General features: G+C 44.1%; 1 protein-coding gene across 5 annotated transcripts in view; it reads left to right on the forward strand.

Annotated features, from left to right (window-relative positions):
• slc8a3 (solute carrier family 8 member 3) overlaps window positions 1-17599 on the forward strand; it is a 93956-nt gene that overhangs the window by 60328 nt on the left and 16029 nt on the right. For 2 of the 5 annotated variants that reach the window (XM_029493374.1, XM_029493375.1), the window contains exon 3: window positions 1615-1721. In XM_029493374.1, coding sequence (XP_029349234.1) covers window positions 1615-1721 — 107 coding nt within the window. Of the gene's footprint in view, window positions 1-1614; window positions 1722-10187; window positions 10209-10350; window positions 10382-14975; window positions 14990-17599 lie in introns of all 5 variants that reach the window. The other 3 variants (XM_029493378.1, XM_029493376.1, XM_029493377.1) reach the window with 3 other exon arrangements.

Here is a 17599-nt window from a genome sequence, read left to right on the forward strand (position 1 = left end):
TTTGTGTCCATTAGACTCCTTAGTGTTTCCTCTCCTCGGTCCTGATGAAAAAGCAAGCTACTCATGTTGTGCTGGGTATGTTGAACAGGATCGTAGATAGTACTTTCCCCTCTAAGTGAGCGGGATTCACATTCAATCAGTTCTCTATGAATTCCAGAAGTAATAGACATATATTTTAATTCAGCTGTTCTGATACTTCCTTTATAGATGTGGTGTGTGCAGCGTGAGCTTTGAGTCTAAATATCTGTTTGTATGAGAGTATGACAGACAGACTGTGTGCTTTTAAATGTGTGTGTGTGTGTGTACATTTGTGTGTGCAAGAGTGTGTGTCTGACTGACACAAGCTGCGCTATATGTCACAGTGTAAGAAGTGGATACATGATACATGAGCAGCTATTCATAATGAATGCTGCTGTGCCACTTATCTTATTAGCCGAACCCCTGCTTTCCAAATACTCTCCCAAATAACTTGCTTGAAAATTTGTATTTTTGCTTGGATGAAGAGGAAGAAGCGTCTTCCCATGAGATGTCAGACTCGTAATAAAGTATGTCATCCCTGTTTCAGGGCTAGCTGCACCGCTGTCGACTATTGTTGACTCGTCTGCCGCTCGCAGGGAATGCTTTCTGAGGCCTAAGAGAGCAGATGCAGCGAGTGTCATGACTTGCGTTGAGCGCTGTCGGTTTGTTTCCGCTCTCCCGGCGTCAGGCAGCGTGATGCACATGATGTGCAGGTGGTAGCGTTTGCATGAGTCCAATTGAATTGAGCAAAGCCATTCCTGGAGGAGTTCCCGCTGTGATGTGGCGAGGCGCAGAGACATCTGGGCACCCACTGACCACTTAACTGCCTGCACTCGTCAATAACTCTTTAAAAAGATCAATTAGGGCGATCAGTGGCGAGAGCGCCGGCGGGGCAAGGTGCCATATCGAGCTGTTTCTGTGTGATGATGTCAGACACAGCTCTTTTCCTGAGAAAGAGCCTCACCCCTCCAGACATTTGACTTCATTAAAGGGGTGTTCTCCTCAAACCGGAGCAATTAGCTCAGCAATAAGCTGCTTCTCTCTTATCGGCCTGGTCTGCGCCTGCAGAGGAGGGGGGAGCCCTCATGGTGTCCAGCCAGCCGTCTCATTGAAAGTGTTCTGACTGAAACATCCAGCCATAAAAATCGATTTAGATAGCGACAGTTTCTTTCATTTATCGTTCGCTCACCTTTTTTTGCCCTTGTGAAATGTCCGTTTACACATTTTACAACCTGATTGATTACAAGCTGCTCTTTTCAGTTCATTGTGCTCTTTGATCCGCCCCGCCGTGGCGGCACCTCTCACCCTCCACTTGTATCGGACCGTGTGATAAATGTGGTTGTCATGACACCCGTGGCAGCCGGTGAGAAGATTGAAGGACAGGCCGGTCCAGAGCACGCTGACCTTTCACCTCCTAACCTTTCTTCCATGCTGATTATTAATCCTACTTACAGTGCACTTCCTGAGTCCCTCCATCGCAAATTAACCTTTCTCTTCTTCTTCTCCCCCCCTTCCCCCTCCCACCCTCCTCTGTCCCCTTTTTCCTTTCACACCCCTTCCTCTCCCTCCCCCTTCCTGTTACTCTCCCTCTTGCAGCAAACTTATTCACGTGAAAATAATTGACGATGAGGAGTATGAGAAAAACAAGAACTTCTTCCTGGAGCTGGCCGAGCCTCGCATGGTAGACATGAGTCTGCAGAAAGGTGCGGTACTGAACCTATTTCCTTGTCTTTTTATCGCCTTCTCTCTCTCTGTCTCTCGCTCTCACACTTTGTCAGTGTCTTCTCTCTCACTGTTTGTAGCCTCCGTCCCTCCCCGGGCGTCTTTGTCTCCTCTGTCCACTCCCTTTACCTGAACTCTCACTCCGGAGGCCCTTAATAGACGCTCTGCTCACCCGCTGCTACCCCTCTGCTTTCACACCGCTGTGCACCTGAGAACCCTCTCTTTCTCTCAGCCATGCTTTCATAATACATCTTAAAACTCCTGCAAAATCATTCCCATCATAATGGCAGGCTCCCCAGACAGCGGCATCATCTGCTATCATTTACCGTATCCGAGCAAATCCAAAGTCTAGTAGCTGTTTTATATGTAGAGGTTTACATATTGTCATCTGCTTGGGTAAAAAACTGAAGAAAATCAGATTATTTTTAGTTATTAAACAGTATAACTCACATGACCCCAAACACCTGACAGCTTCCTGATAGAGTCTGGTGTGCAGCTCATATTGAGGTCATGTATTCTTTGGCAGAGGCCACATTACTCACTCCAAGACTGAGTCCCTCTGCACAACAAGCGCGTCTTGAAGGCTCTTTCTTTTTGCAGCAAGGTGAATATATAAATGGGAAACAAAAAAACAAAACAAAACAACCACCAAACATAAAAATAGGACGTGGAAGAATTCGAATCAAAGCAAGTTTTCATCATAAGTTTTGTTTGTCGTCTTCTTTCCAGCTCGTCATGGCTAATGTGTGCTGAACGAAGCCAACAGGCATTTGCTTAAGATTCGCGCACCGTTACATCTATTCGGTGTTATCTAACCACGCTCGGGGGCCGGGGGACGGGGAGAGGCTCACAAGCTGGTGCGGAGGGTGCAGAATCTTACACTTGGCTGTTGCCTCCAAACACTACAGCTCATTATGTTTACGTTATTGGGTCTGGCAGCGCTGTCTGAGTGGTGCCGGCTCCCTGGGTTCTGAGAGTGAGAGTCATGATGAAGAGCACTTACTATTCAGGTCTTTATGAGTGATGGTTGCATCACTCCAAACACTCCCCCGCCGCTCTATGGTGCTTCTTGTTTTTTTGTTCTGCTTTTTTTATGCTATATTCTCTCGTTGTGTTGGCACAGGTTTTACCCCCACACACGCTGATAAACACACACTTGATGCCAGTCGCACATCTCGTTTTGGCTGTTTGTAATATCACCAAACCGTGAATTTAAAAATACTCTGTTGTAACATTTGCTGCTAAATTACATGCCTAAAATGAGAAATCTGAAGTCAACAAATGTAGATATACTTAGATATTAATCCAGAAACGTGTTCACTCTGCAGTAGTAAACTGATTAGCATCTGCTATATTTGCAGCCTCGAGCTAACCACAAATGTAATTCTAATCTTCCCACAAACAGAGTCTCATATGAACATATGAACACTCTTTTCCTCGTGGAAAAGTGAAAAGTTGATTTGGTAATTGGTAAAATACACAATTGCTCACTGCAACACACACACACACACACACAAGGATTCTGACCAGAAGTTGGCCAGAAAACGTTATCAGGCCTTCGACAGTAAAGATTGGAATACAAAACCTCTGAGCTCTCCCCAAGTCGTTATTCTGCACTGATTTTTAGAATCACCAAACCTATAAATTAAAGACAAAGCCTGTCATGGTTTGGCATGGTTCATATTTACGTGCAAAATAGGAATGTTGCCATATGGTTAGCACAGAGAGCCGCTCACCCATGAGGCTTGGCATTTTTTCCAGGAAAAGTAAAGGTTTGTCCCCGTCTGCTTTATGGGGTCACTGGTTTGTAGTATTTCCTCAATAATCCATCGAAGCTGCCGAGGAATCATGAAGATCCCATACGTAATGACTCTACGACAGAACAAACTAAGGGAGATCTGCTCAGATGGGGATTGGTGACAATAGCGGGAGGTAACGGCGACACTAAGAGGGGAAGGAGTCAACTTCACCGTGTTCTGTATGTACGATGTGTAGAGTAAAGGTTATTTCCTGTTATCTGTCATCACAGGGCGTCACGCAGCGATACGCCTCTGCACCCCCTCTCTGTTGACACTGCTGTGTATATTTACAACACGAACTGATTAAAGATCTCGCTCATCTCGATCCCAGAAAGACGACAACGCCACTGCGCCGCTAATGAAAGCGCGTTGAGTCTCGACAATGAGCAACATCAGATACATCTACTTACTTATTTTTAAATGCAGGAGGTAATGAATGTTTGATCGGGGGTAATAAATGTTTGATCTATACATGATGAGGAGGTAATGAAAAAGCTTTTCTGTATTATTTCCTGCGCAGGATCATCTTTTATTAATACGCTCGTGCTCGTGAAATCGCTTTGATTTGAAACGAGAGGAAGCGCAGGGCCAGTGTTCAGCTCCACGTACTCTCCTGCTGCTGCAGTAGGTGCTGCAGAAATCACAGCGATGTGAATGATATGATCATTTCTCACTTTTCATATATAATGTGGCGATTATATTGTTGTTCATAAGCACTGATGTGGGCCTGATTGGGTTTGTTTTCCTCCTTATTAAAGCCGGTGTGGAGGAGCAGGATTGATGAATATTCTATGAGAATCTTTGTTTTGCTGGTTTTTCTTTTCTTATCCAACAGCCTTGGTCCAATTTTCTGAGCAGCCTTTCCACCAGTGATACTTCTCAATGAGAAAAGAAAAAAAAAAAAAACCCAAATTAACCCTTGTTTATTTACCTATCATCTCTACAGTGTGGCTGATCAAAGCAGAAACAGGAAAATAAAAGGAAGTGCCAGATCTCATTTTAACTCTGTGATCCTTTTCTTTATTACCAGCAGTTACATCAGTCGTTGCAGCTTTCCCAGATTTTCTCGTGCGCCGGAGACGCTGATAGCAGGATCTGGGAGATGTGAGTGAGTCCTCGGCTGGCAGGTCTGACTTTGGACAGTGTGTGAGTAATGAAAGCAATCAAGCCAACAGTCACCCTGACCTGTCAGTCTGGAGTTGTTTACTGCCGGCTCCAGCGATGCCCTTCTCTAACTTATACTGAGGTGGTCAATACCATTAGCACCTCTGCTGAGGTCGCCCGGTGAGCCACTCCAACGTTACCGCTGCTGCTGCTGAGTCACAATGAGATACGTTTCCATGTTCGTAGAGGACAGAACGGGCTTTTATTTAGGCGACTCTGCCGCTGAGACACGTTGAGGCTCATGGCAGACGTGTTTATGTGCCTCATTTTATTTGGGTGGTTGTCAAAGTGTCACCAGGGAAACCTGCATTTTCAGCAAATATCCTTTTCATCGGCCTTTGGATAACTGACAGCAGTTATCAATTAGATGTATGGAGGAATTCTGTCAGATGGATGAAGGACCCAAACAGGAAGTTGTCTTGTCTTAGCTGTGGTGAATGTTACCTTTGATTGTGGCTTTGTCTACATTGAAAATGGCCATTTTGAATCATTTACTTGATTCAAAATCTGTTGTCTTCATATTATCTGCTTTTATTAGTCAAATAGTTGACTAAACTGTTGCAGCGGATGGTTTTGATTGAGTGAGAGCGATGTCTTTCCCAAAAACACAACCAAAGCACAGAATTTCGTGAATTCAAAGCTGGTGTTGATGTGTCATAGTTCCTCGTGCTTGGATTGAAAAGTAGCAACGCTGCAACGAACAAAACATCAGAACGAAGGTGTTGCTTTTAAGTATTCATATTTTTTTTTCTAACCAGCAGAGGACTGATTCTGCTCACCGAGATGAAGTTTGATTAACTGCATCCATTCACTCCTTCATTCACTCATTCAATCATTGGCCATATTACTTATCCTTTTAGGGCCACTGGGGGCGGGAAACCATCGCTGGTCAATCACAGTGCTGACATTGTCACACATTTACATTAGCACCGAGCACGCAGAGCTGCTGAAAGAAAGACAACAGTTTTTAAGGTTTGTGATTTATATCAGTCATATATTCACAGTGACACAAATAGCACGAGGACAAGAGGGCCTCATAAATACTGATTTTTTTTACAGCGCAGGACAGTCGGCCATTTCTGTACTTACCGTTAATACAGGACGGCAGAGCCACAGATGATCCTTGAACCAGACATACAGAGTTCATGATGATTGCATGTCAGCGTGTATCTATCCTGCTGAAGGGCCTTCAGTCAAGTCACTGTGTATATCTGACTCCGACCTTTGACCTCTCAGTTGAGGCAGAAGCAAAATTGCTCCTTACAGAAATCAGAGAGTGCCGTGTCTCTGCAGCTCGACAGGATCATTATAGTAATGTTAGTTATTCGTTCATGAAATGACAGAAAATAGGGTCGTCACATGCTCCCAAAAGTCTCATCGTGCTCATATCTGAGACGTTTACAGACTCAAAGGAATCAAATCATCAAATTCATCTTTCTTTTTTTGCACTGCGTTCGCAGCCTGAATAACAATGGTTACTGATTTTCCTGTTTGTGGTGCTATTAGAAAGGATATTAAACAGAATGAGACACTAAATAAATGATGAGCAGCGAAGAGTTTTCCTCCCCAGGCTAAAAATTAGAAGTAGCCAACAAGCACATGTGCTGAAGGAGTCTAATGAACTGACACACAGAGAAATAAAGGAACAGAAATGACAGAGGAGAGAAAAATCTGCCCTGAAGTCTCTTAACCCTTTAATGTCCTGCTCAGGCCTATGTTTTAAAAACTGTTTTTTTTTTGTTGTTGTTGTTGTTATTATTACCCCAAGGAAATAAAAATGCAAAGAAATAATTGCTGCCCATCAGCTCGGAGCTGAGCTCTCATGGCATCTAAAGGCACTTCACATGTTTCTGTTTGAGCTTGGCCAGGTGGCTCTCCAAGTCCATCACACACACACACACACATTACTACCAGATGAGATGTGAGTCATATTATGGAGTGTTGCTAGAATCAAAGCAACTCTGACGTCCTCCATTAGCAACACGGCCAGGACAGATGAGGTTTGAATGGACATTACTGAAAACGCACGGTATGAAAAAAGATGTCTTCATTACGCCGAGCAAAGAGAGGTATGACTGGGTTTGGGGGAATGTAAATGGGCAAAGACCAAAATTACTTTGCAGGAAATTAGATCGGCCTTCAATCAGTCTGAGCCACAAATTAAGTACACCTAAAATTTAACACGAGCACGGCTCTGCTCAGGGATGTCATCATTATCTCAACCTTAAGATGTACTGGCCGATGGCGCCAGTTCCGCTTCCCTCCTCCCCGGATGGTTTCCAGACTAATATGTAGCAGCAGAAACGGTCCTTTCTGCACAGTCGTCATGTCTGTACTAACACTCGCACCGCTGACGTGTGTCGTTGTGGTGTTTGTCGTTGTAAAGGTCGTTCTGGTGTAGCAGCAGCACAGTTGTGCTGTTTTAGTTCCAGGCAGCGGACGTAAGCACGGTCAGAGCTGAACATGTGGGCGAAATGCAGGTGTTTCATTTCATCCAGATCTTTGGCTACGATTTTTGTCAGTCGCATCAATTTACCGGGAGAAAGTCCCAGAAGAGAGCGTGAGGATATTTGCTCCGGGGGCACCATAGATGGGGAGGAGGGGAGGCAACATGGTTAGTGTTTAGGTCGGCGCTTCAGTCATCAGTGTTCTTGTGAGTTATCGTTGAAGATGGAAACAAACTAAAAACCTGGAGGGTTCGTGCTGCCCAGTTTACACTAAAAGCTTCATTAGTTGTGGTAGCGCTGTGAAGTGGTGATAGCAGCTCTAGTGGTTTTAATCATTTTTTAATCTGCATGTGAGACCGAGGTTCTCCGCTTAAACGCACACTGAGGAGCGTTTCAGCAAGACGTTGTTCATCCAAGGAAGCACCGCAGAGGCTTCGGAGGGCTGGTTTACAGATTTGAGGGGATCCTGGGAATCTTATGAGATGATTCACAGCATAGTAAGAAGAATGTGGACTGCATTTAGATCTAAAAAAGAAGGAAGCTCATTTGACTTTTAGAAATTGAGTTCAAACAAAAAAAAAAAAAAAAAACAAAGTGATTGCACAGCTATTCAGCCCTATTTTGCTGATGTAAAATGATAAACCATCTTGGGAAAAGGAAAACTCTTACCTGTTCAGCCCCATAAAAAGGATTGAAACAGTGACTTCTCTATATCCATAACTTACTGTGGTGCCACGAGTAGAATCTGCTTTATTAGAACAGGCCACAAGTCAGAAGGTTTAGGAAGTGCTGCATTTAAATTCAGGCAGTTGTTTGTGACTCCATCACTGCCACTGCCGATGAGGTGGAACAACACTGTAGGATGTGGCGTACGTCAAAGTCATTCGGAGCAAGGTAACATCAGCGTGTTGCAGTTATTATCTGTACTCGCTGCATTCACAGAGTAAATGTGTGTGTGAGGTGGAGGATGCGGTTCGCTACCAAAACCGCTGGAGGTTTTCATGAGAACCTCCGCACGGTTTCCTGCAGCTCGTCAGCTCATGAATAATGTGTGATTCCTCTTCCCACATGACAGAACCAGGACCGTGGAGCTCATTACGGTTCCCTTCGCCGGGGTCAAGGGCCGCGTGGATCTCTGTGGCTCTGATGACTCTCCGTGACTTTTGTGTTGCTTGAAAGCATAAATTCGTCTTTGTTAGCAGTCAACCCGAATCTGACCTCGAACTAATCTTCTCTCAGCTTTGGCTCCGTGTCAAAGAACAGTAGTTAGCTACCTCCACGGAAAAAGAGGAATAAGAGGTTTGAAACGATGGAACTGTAGAGCGGCATCGTGGGAAGTGAAGGGTCTCCTCTGCCGCTGTAAAGCACCACCTCCATGGACATAAACTTTTACATTGAGAGTTGGTTTTATAGCCTTTTACAACACAGAGATGTGGGAAAGAAAACAGAAAAACAAATCTGTCATTACAATAATATCTCTGCTCGCGTTTGTCTTTTTTGATCAAGACAGATTTTAACTAGTTCCAGTGTAAGATTATAAAATAAATAAATGAATATTTACAATCGTTACAGTTTTAGCAGCTATTGGAAGGATTTTTTCCTCTGCCTATAATTATGTCTCACATCATGAGTTCACTCTCTCAGAAACATGGCCTTCATTCCCAAGTAAGCAAATCACAGATTTATGGATTAGATTTTTGCAGGAAAACATAAAAAAATGAAAGAAGGGATGAAAAATTGGGAGACCTTAAATGTTTAGTTTAGCTGAAATCCAACAGCCCAATGGGATTATGTGTATATTTTGAATTAATCAGATGATTAAATATTTAAAATGATTGCAGAACATCATCCTGATGTAGAAATTCTGTGAGTCTGTTTATACAATATTACTAATTGAAAAAGATTAAAGCAGCAATAATTAGTTGAATGATGACTTGAGGATGCAGTTTTGATTTTCTGTTTTCCTCCATTTTTGGCTTTGTCACCTCTGCGAAGTTGTAACAGACATTTTTCATAGTTTCGTTATGTTTTATTGATAGAAAATAATCAGTTCATTAGTTCAACTAAATGATAAATTTGATGAGGTAACAACACTGTGACAGCCGGTCTCTCTCTTCGGATTTACCACCGATGTACTTTTTTGCTCATTAACTTTTGGTTTCCATCCAGATTATAATCTCCAGGTTTTGTGAGTCTCTCCTGGGTTGCCTCCTTGAGGGAACTCACGTCTGTTCAAAGGGCTCAAGTGCTCAATCCTGAGCCTGCAGGAACTCTAAATGACTGGTATTGAATCAATTAGCTGCCTAATTGGGCCGAGATAAAGACCCCATTTCCTTATCACCAGCTCCACCAGCCATTACAGATGGCACTGGGGATCTCCCAGTGGATGTGCCAGTAGGTCAGAGAGAAGCTGCTGATGTTTTTGCCAATTTCACTGTAAACTCTGTATGTGCAAGAGAAACATCTGCTGTAAAATATCTGAACGAATGTTTTTTCACTCTAGTGAAAGTCTGCAATGTATGAATTCCAAGTCAGTTTCTCTTGCAGCATCTTATTTTTTTAATCAAATTCAAAAGTTATAAGCATAATTTGCTCTGACACTGAAGTTTTTAATTTGAAGCGATGAGTTGATGGTGTTTCAGGTCTCCAAAGAAGTGTGATCAGCATATTTGCGGATTTTCAGGCATTCATTATTTTAGAGTTAACACATCATGTTAAAACATGATGGAATCTCTCGTCTCGTCTTGAAGTCCTTCATGCCTCAGCTCACCTCTGCAGCACTTTCTAATACTGAAAATGGTGCCGTTCATAATGAAAAATTGTATTTATTTAAAGTTTTATCTCACAGCTTATGGCCAGTTGAATCATTAAACTGCAGATTTAAAATTTAAGGTAACTGGTTGAAGCACTTTGAGTAGCGCAGTCTGTTCAGCATCAGTCTGACCTCAAACATTTTGCCTGGAGGGCGGTTGCTGCTGTACATTGTCTCATAAATTCCCTCAGCCTTTTATCGTGTTTCCATGTGAAATTCATCGAGATTAAAAGAATCATTTGTGCTGTATAGGTGTGTGTGGGATGGATTACTTGATTGTATGGTGCAGCCTCCCACAGCGATAGCAGCGTGTCAGGACACATCTGTTGGCTGTTGCAGAGGAAAGCTCCGTGGATTGAGTATTTCAAAGAGTCACGCAGAGAATGAGCTGTTGAAATCCCAACGAGGGCAGAAAGGGAGTGATAATCTGAAGATTTTGCGGATTAAACGTCATTTGCTGATCAAAATGACACATTTTACATGGTTCTGCAGTTTGAGGCGTTTTCACTCCGGGCCTGGCGTGTCATTAAACACAGGGCTTATGGCATCATTACACAATAGAACCTCCCACAAAGTGATCCGTTATTACCTGATCTAATGACTGCGTCGTCTGAGCCGTCTCCCGGCGGTTCGTGTCCTGCCCTTGTTTCAGCTGTTGACGGCAGAAGCGGCAGGACCTTGGTGAGTGAGCGATGGGGAACAGGTGTCGCTCGCCGCAGATGCAGCAACCTCACCACCTGCTGGTTGGCAACGAGGGGGACACGACCCCACGACCTCTGTCTATTTTGCAACTGTGGCTCGGTTTTCGTCAGAGTGGGGGCGGGAGTTCAGTGGATACATGGTGACATTGGAGTGACACAGGAAACTGAAATGTGAATTAGCATTTTTATTGTTTCCCATTTCACACTTCTCGGCTGTTTTATTTAAAAGGGTTCTATCCATAAGAGGATTTATTTATGGCTTTAAGAACCAGAACCACCTCAGGCCCAATCAGAAGAGAAACACTTTCCTGATTGGCTCAATACTTTCTGATTGATTGAGTAAAACAGCACGTAAAGTGATGACTGCTTTGTTGTGACGTCACAAAGTTATGGAAGTCCTGACGGCAGGTTGTAAGGCTCAGTCTGATGAATGCTGTGAGCATTTCTCTGTGCACTTCGATACTTTCACAGCTTTAATACAGAACCTAGAGCAGATTTAAAATGAAAAAAGACATGAATATTTCACTTTATCCAATATGTCTTCAATAGAAAATACAAACTGACCCTCACCCTACAGGCAGCTTGTATCATGTTCAGTTTAAACACAAGTGTCCCTTAAATAGGAAGCTAATTCCAGCCAATACTCCCCTTAGCTTAGCATAAAGACTGGAAACAGCTAGCCTGACTCTATGCAGGGGTAGCAAAAGTTTGCTCTCACTCTGACATCCATCAGTCGCTTCTGTTGAGAGCTCTTGGTTTATTTACAGATGACACAATTAATAATGAAATCTGAGCGGGATTGCTTTAATGTGTCAATGATACTATTCCCCACGCAAGACATGGATTTAACTGAAGTTTATTATATAATCACATAGTGCGCCCTCAGGACGGTGTGTCAGGTGTCCTGAGCAGCAGGATTCATTTTGTGAGTCAGAGATATTGAAGCAGGTTTGTTTGTCTGTTTAATTGTTGTCTCTTCACCCGTCCCAGCAGAGGAACATGCGTCTTTAAGTCACGTGCTTCGCTGTGGTCATCATGCGGCGCTGGGTTTTGGTGGTCAGATGGGTGCTCACTTCCCCGCCTGCTCCACCATCCGTGGCACAAATGTCACGACTCTGAGGGCCCGCAGAGAAATCACACTGGTACAGATGAACAGATTTAATTCAAATGGGGGCCCGGAGCTGTTCATGCATTCACAGACCCCGGCTTCATTAAAGCCCCACTTCTTCTCGGGGGGTCACGAGGAGGAATGTCAGAGGCGGGGGGGGGGGGGGTGACATGATAATGAATGTCATGAAGAGTTAATGCACTTTCTACATTACTGGACTTCCTTTAATTAGTCGATAGTCATTTTAGAGTTGGGAGCTAATTAAACTTGTAATCTGATTAATTTGACTACAGACGCGGTGACTGTTATCAGCACGTGTGATTTCATATGTGAGGTCTCATCATTTACATCTTTCCGTTCATCACATCAGCAGCAACATCTCTCGTTGCTCATCTTGGCTCACCACCGCCAGCAAAATGGAAAACGGTCGCTGCCATCTTTGCTGAATGATCAGACTCACTTGAACACTTCAAATGTGAAGAAAAACCTAAATTGCTTTGATTTTGTCTCCTGCTGTCTCTTGTGGGACAACGGGTCATGATATTTTTTGATGTCTCAGTCTCTCCGTCTGGCTTTGCATGAATTAATTTGAATGCCATAGTTCTGGAGAGCTTGTTGCCAAACAGCCAATTAAATCAATAACGACACTATTCGGTCGCACCGACTGCAACATGAACACATCTGTCGGCACATTAGTGTTTTGAATGGGCCTCCAAACGAAGCTTAATTATGAAGGAATGCACTGCTAAAGTCTGCGAGACTCGTATACAGTCACTTTAGCAGTAATGTGAATCCATAAGAACGGTGAATTTTTTTCATTAGCAACTTCTATATACAGAGGTGATTACTGACTGTAGAAGCTCAACCCAAATCTTTACAGATGGTCAAAATCCTAACTTTTACCAGTCCACAGATTATGTGTTGCTTTAATGCCAGTAAACGGCAGATGTCTTGTTTTGCAGCGTCACTTCTTTCAGGATACAGGATGTTTCTTCCCCATTTGTGAGCGCCGAGCTAACTGTCAAAGCAGCATTGATTGTATCAACATGCAATTAAATGGTAATTCAGTGATGCAGTGTTATTGTGGGAAGCGCTGCATGAACAGTCCCTTTAATTATCCCTGATTGTGATTACAAGCTTGCATATTTTCCTCGTGCATCTTTATCTTTATGTACATTGTTTGCCCAACTTCCCATGAACAGGGACAATGGCGGAACGGCGGTGTACGCTTCCAGCCCCGCCTCCTGACAGTGGAGGTCAGAGCCGACTTTCTCTGCTATGATTACTGCGCCGTCGTACGGTACTTAGTGTAGGATGTGAGACGATGTGCTGCAGATTTACTGCGTCTGCTCTTCCTCCAAGGACGGAGTGGTGAAGTAGGGCTGCTCCGAGCTGCCGTTGCTGCTGCTGCTGCTGCTGGTTTCAGCATCGTGCTCAGCAGACAGGTGGGGAATGGGAGGAGAAGGTTGGCGTGCTGTTGGCGAGTTAAATTCAATCCTTTGCTCTGAATGACCACGATGATACAAACGTGGGGGGGGGTTTTCTTTATGTTTTGATCCCTTCCCGTCCAGGTCGGGGTTGCAGTTGAAGGACGTCACTTAGCGAGTGGCACGAGCCTCTCGTTCCTCCGGTGGAACTCCCTGCCACCGGCGGCCTCGCTGTAGAAGCAGCGAGATTATTGTCTAGTAACGGTTGCCATGGATGCCACGGCCTGTCAGGGGCTTAGGTGTAATGGATTCAAATTGAATTGAATTTGTTGAGGGAGGAGGATGGCTGTAGAGACGGACGGAGGAGGGAGCGACAGAAATAGTCTGAGCATTAAAAAAAAGAGGAGAGAAGGTGGAGAGAGACAGACAGTCAACCAAAGAGACAATGAGCCCCGGAGGGAGGAGGGCGATGGGGCCCGCACCATCTGTGATGAGGAGCTGGAAGAGCAGTGATGGTTCAACACGCTACGGCAGCGTCAGGCCTGTGTGTCCGCACCCAGGTCTGTCTGCTGGTGTCAGTGGTCCTTTACTATCGCACGATTCCATTCGATTCCCATTTTTTGGGGCTGTGATTCAAAATCGATTTTCAATTCAAAACGAGTTGATTCATAATGATCTCTGCTTCATTCTATATGTGTGCAAAGGATCCTCATGGTCTGCTCCAGTCTGCTTTGTAAGACAGAATGACAAATGGAGGCATGAAAGTGTCTTTTTCACATTTATTCAGTTTGAAACATTTATCCATGCTTAGGTGGAATTGTTGCATAAAATGTTTCTAAAAAAAAATAAATAAAAATATTGCAGTTAAACTTGCACACTGAAGCTCATGTCAAGCTCGGTCTTCCCAGTTAAGGGTTACCCGGTAAAACGGAATTCCTTATAAACACGGAACTGGCCAACATTTTGCATTAAGGTTTTTTTGTTTTTCTTTTCTGGAATAAAATTTTACGTATCTGTTGAGAAAATGCTCCAAAGGGGGGGTCACTAATAATGCACGCCCCCCTACCCATGAATGAATGTGGCGACTTGAGCGTAGTTGAATTCCCAGTGTTTAATTGATGTAAATGAATGTGGTGACCTGAGCAGCGCGGTGGCGTAGTGGTTAGTGTTGCCGCCCCACAACAAGAAGGGCACGGTTCTATTCCCGCACCTGAACATGTCTAAGTTAATTGGTTATGAGTAATGGAGTGGGCAAGACCAGACCGGTGACAGGACCCCTCCAGAGATCAGACCAGGTCAGAGAGTAGAGAATCTCTCTTTCCTCCATTATTGTAGTTTCCTCCTTGTTTTGGTGCTTATCACATGTGTATGTTCCAGAACAAAATGGAGGCAAACAGCCTGTGGATTTGTTTAATTTATTTATTTATTTTCTATCGATTTTGGGACGGAATCGTAGTAAATGAGAATCGCGATTCTTATCCAACTCGATTTTTTGGCACACCCCTAGTGCTCCCCCTCCACGAGAACGACTTCCCTCCATGCCGACACACCTCGCACTCTGACATCTCCTCTGGTGATGAAGACATAGCGCCACTCAGAGTTGTGTTATATATACAATTATGGCTAAAGGTCCATTACGGACCATCAGCACCACCAGCTGCCGGCCAGAAACCAAACCCAGAGAAAGTACAAATGCTTTGATTTCAACGGCCAGACAAGCCATGCTGAAGTGCTTACGAGCCTGATCTGGTGAAGGATGAAGGCTGTTTCACAGCAGCTTTTACTTAAACAGTGAAATCTAACTCACAGTAACACTGTAGCTCTGCGCCTCTGCTCGAAGAAATGAGACCTGCGGCCCAGTCATTCTTTCCTTTGTGCAGCGTTTCCTGTATGTGTGCAGGAGCATCAGCGTGGCTCTGATGTGGCAGGAAGCTTTGAACACCAATCACACAGCCGTGAACTAAATGCCGAGGTTCAGCTGCAGTGTTTGAACCGGCGGCAGCACTCGAAGAGTTTAGGTTAACCTGCAAAACGTCACAGAAGGCGACACCTAAGACGCCGTTCGGAGGCACTCCACATCTCTTTCAGTATTTCTGTCTGGAATCAGCGTAAGAAGATTGTACGTGTGTAAGCAGCAGCCCGTCGTGTCTTAATCTGACCTGAACAGGTTAGAGAAACAGGGAATGAGTTTCTTTACCCTATTGGAGCGGTTTTTCCTGGAAAGTCAATGCTTTTTATTACCAGAACAAACTGTATATTTCTGCGGTTATTTTTGTGTCAGAAAAAAAAAAAAGCTTACATTGCTGAATGATTTGTTTTAATTTTGTGGTAACATCCAGTCTGGAGGATGTCTCATTTAGGAACAGCATTCTTAAATACACATGATAAAATATTCATACTCGTCTCGTACCCAGAGGGTTAGACATGAAAGTACCAACAAATAAAAAGTTCCTTCAGTTCCGCAGCCGTCCTCGGTGGAATATGGATAATAATGTTGCAGATATTAATGTTGCGTTTGATAAGTGGATATTGAGGGCTTCAGACAGATCCTTGGGGCTTTGCCTCTGTGAAAAGCCGATGAGACGACTCAGCGGCGGCTGTGGCTCTATCTCTGCACCTCGCCCTGGCGGGGCTGTTAATCAGCACTCAGGGTTACATCAATGATGTCAACACAGCGGCCACAATGCATCAGCAGCCAGACGAGAGGCGCTTCCTTCCCTGATGAACTCAGCCGTGTTGTACAGTCCAGCGCAGAGAGAGGAACCGTCTGCCACAGGGAGAGCGTCAGCGGTTCAACGGCCAAAGGTCACGGCCTGAAGCATGCGAAAACTTCGGAAACGGCCAATGTTAGATTCAATACAACAAAAAAACGTTGCACATTCCTTTGCTCAGTGGAAGTGTCTCCAGTGGTGGAAAGGAACAGCCATGCTAAGTGGCTGATGGTGCATCTGTTTTAAACTCCTGAAGATAGCGCTCCATCTCATCACTCTCAGATGTCTGCTCCGAGGACGTTTTATAAAACCTTGTTCTCTCTACGCTACGAAGGCTGAAGCTGTTGGCAAGGAACCATCACTGGAAAGAAACCGTTCAGTGGTGGAGAAAGTGTAACAACAATACGCCCTCTAAGACCAGAGGTGTTTCCTACTGACGTTTCCTTTAATCACGAAGAGTTTGACCCAGTGTCAGCTTCATATCGAAGACAAACATTATCTTCACCAAAAACAAATAGCTTTAAAATCATTCAGGGGCTGTTTTTAATGCACTGACCCGACAATAATATATAAATAATGCCAAAAATGGCCACTGAGTTAAGTAAGCCGGTTAATAGTGCTGTGACCGAAAACCCAGCTGTGGAAGAAAACAGGGAACATTTTTGAAGGATGTCAAACACTCTTTCTTTCCAAATCTATAAACCGGTTTTATCTCCATCACAGGTCGAGTTCATTGTATGTTTTATGTTTAATTCTAAATCTAAAATGTCATCAGTCGATGCAGACAGAAGTTAGAAGTATATTTTAGAGTGAAACAGGACTGATAAGTCCACATGTGCCTCGGTGTTGTGAGTAATTGTGTGAATGTGCCTGTTGGTGAACTTGCGACCTGTATAAATACCTGCCGGTGTTTGTGCGAGTGTTCACTGTGTGTGTGTCTGTGTGCTCGGCCTGGTCTGATGACATTATCAGGACTGGTGATCTGCACTGTAATTGCCTGCTGCTGACACGGCAGAGAGGCTGATATGGCTGCAGAATAAACAGACTGTTAACAAGCAGAGGGAGCTCGTCTCCACTCGGCTCAGCGAGTCCAACGTGACTTCTCGAGTGGACGAATCACAGAGGAGGAGAGAGATGAGCAGCAGTAAAACATAAAGAGAGAACCGTGGGAGGTGGACACCAGAGGCAGTGGGCTTGTGCTTCTATTGCAACATTCACCTCAATTTCTTTACAATCCAAATTCAATCCACAATCCAGCTCACTGGTTGCTAGAATTTGGTCACTCAGAACTAATAAAAAATATATAGTTTGTTTTTAACGGTTAAAGATGCTCAACATTCGACTTGCTGAGCAAGCGTCGGTCCTTTAATGATCATTTTTCCTGGCCTCTGGGTGTTGAGTATGGGAGTTCACGTCCCGACATTCTCCTCGAACAGCAGAGCCGACCGCCGTCGCTCTCTCTACACCTTTTATTTATGATGAATATGTGTCACTACTGCTCGAATCTTTCAAGGTTTGTGCAGCTCTACTTATAACCCCCCCACACAAATAATGTACAGAGATTATAGTGTGTCATCATACCACCACTGTGTTATATTTAGTTGGCAGGCATCATTATGTGAATCAACTTTTTCAAGTTATTTTGCATTCTTTTTTTGTTGTTATGCTGAAAAGTTGTAGTCAGTCTGTG

Source organism: Echeneis naucrates, chromosome 22 (assembly GCF_900963305.1).
Source record: "Echeneis naucrates chromosome 22, fEcheNa1.1, whole genome shotgun sequence".
NCBI classification, from domain to species: domain Eukaryota; kingdom Metazoa; phylum Chordata; class Actinopteri; order Carangiformes; family Echeneidae; genus Echeneis; species Echeneis naucrates.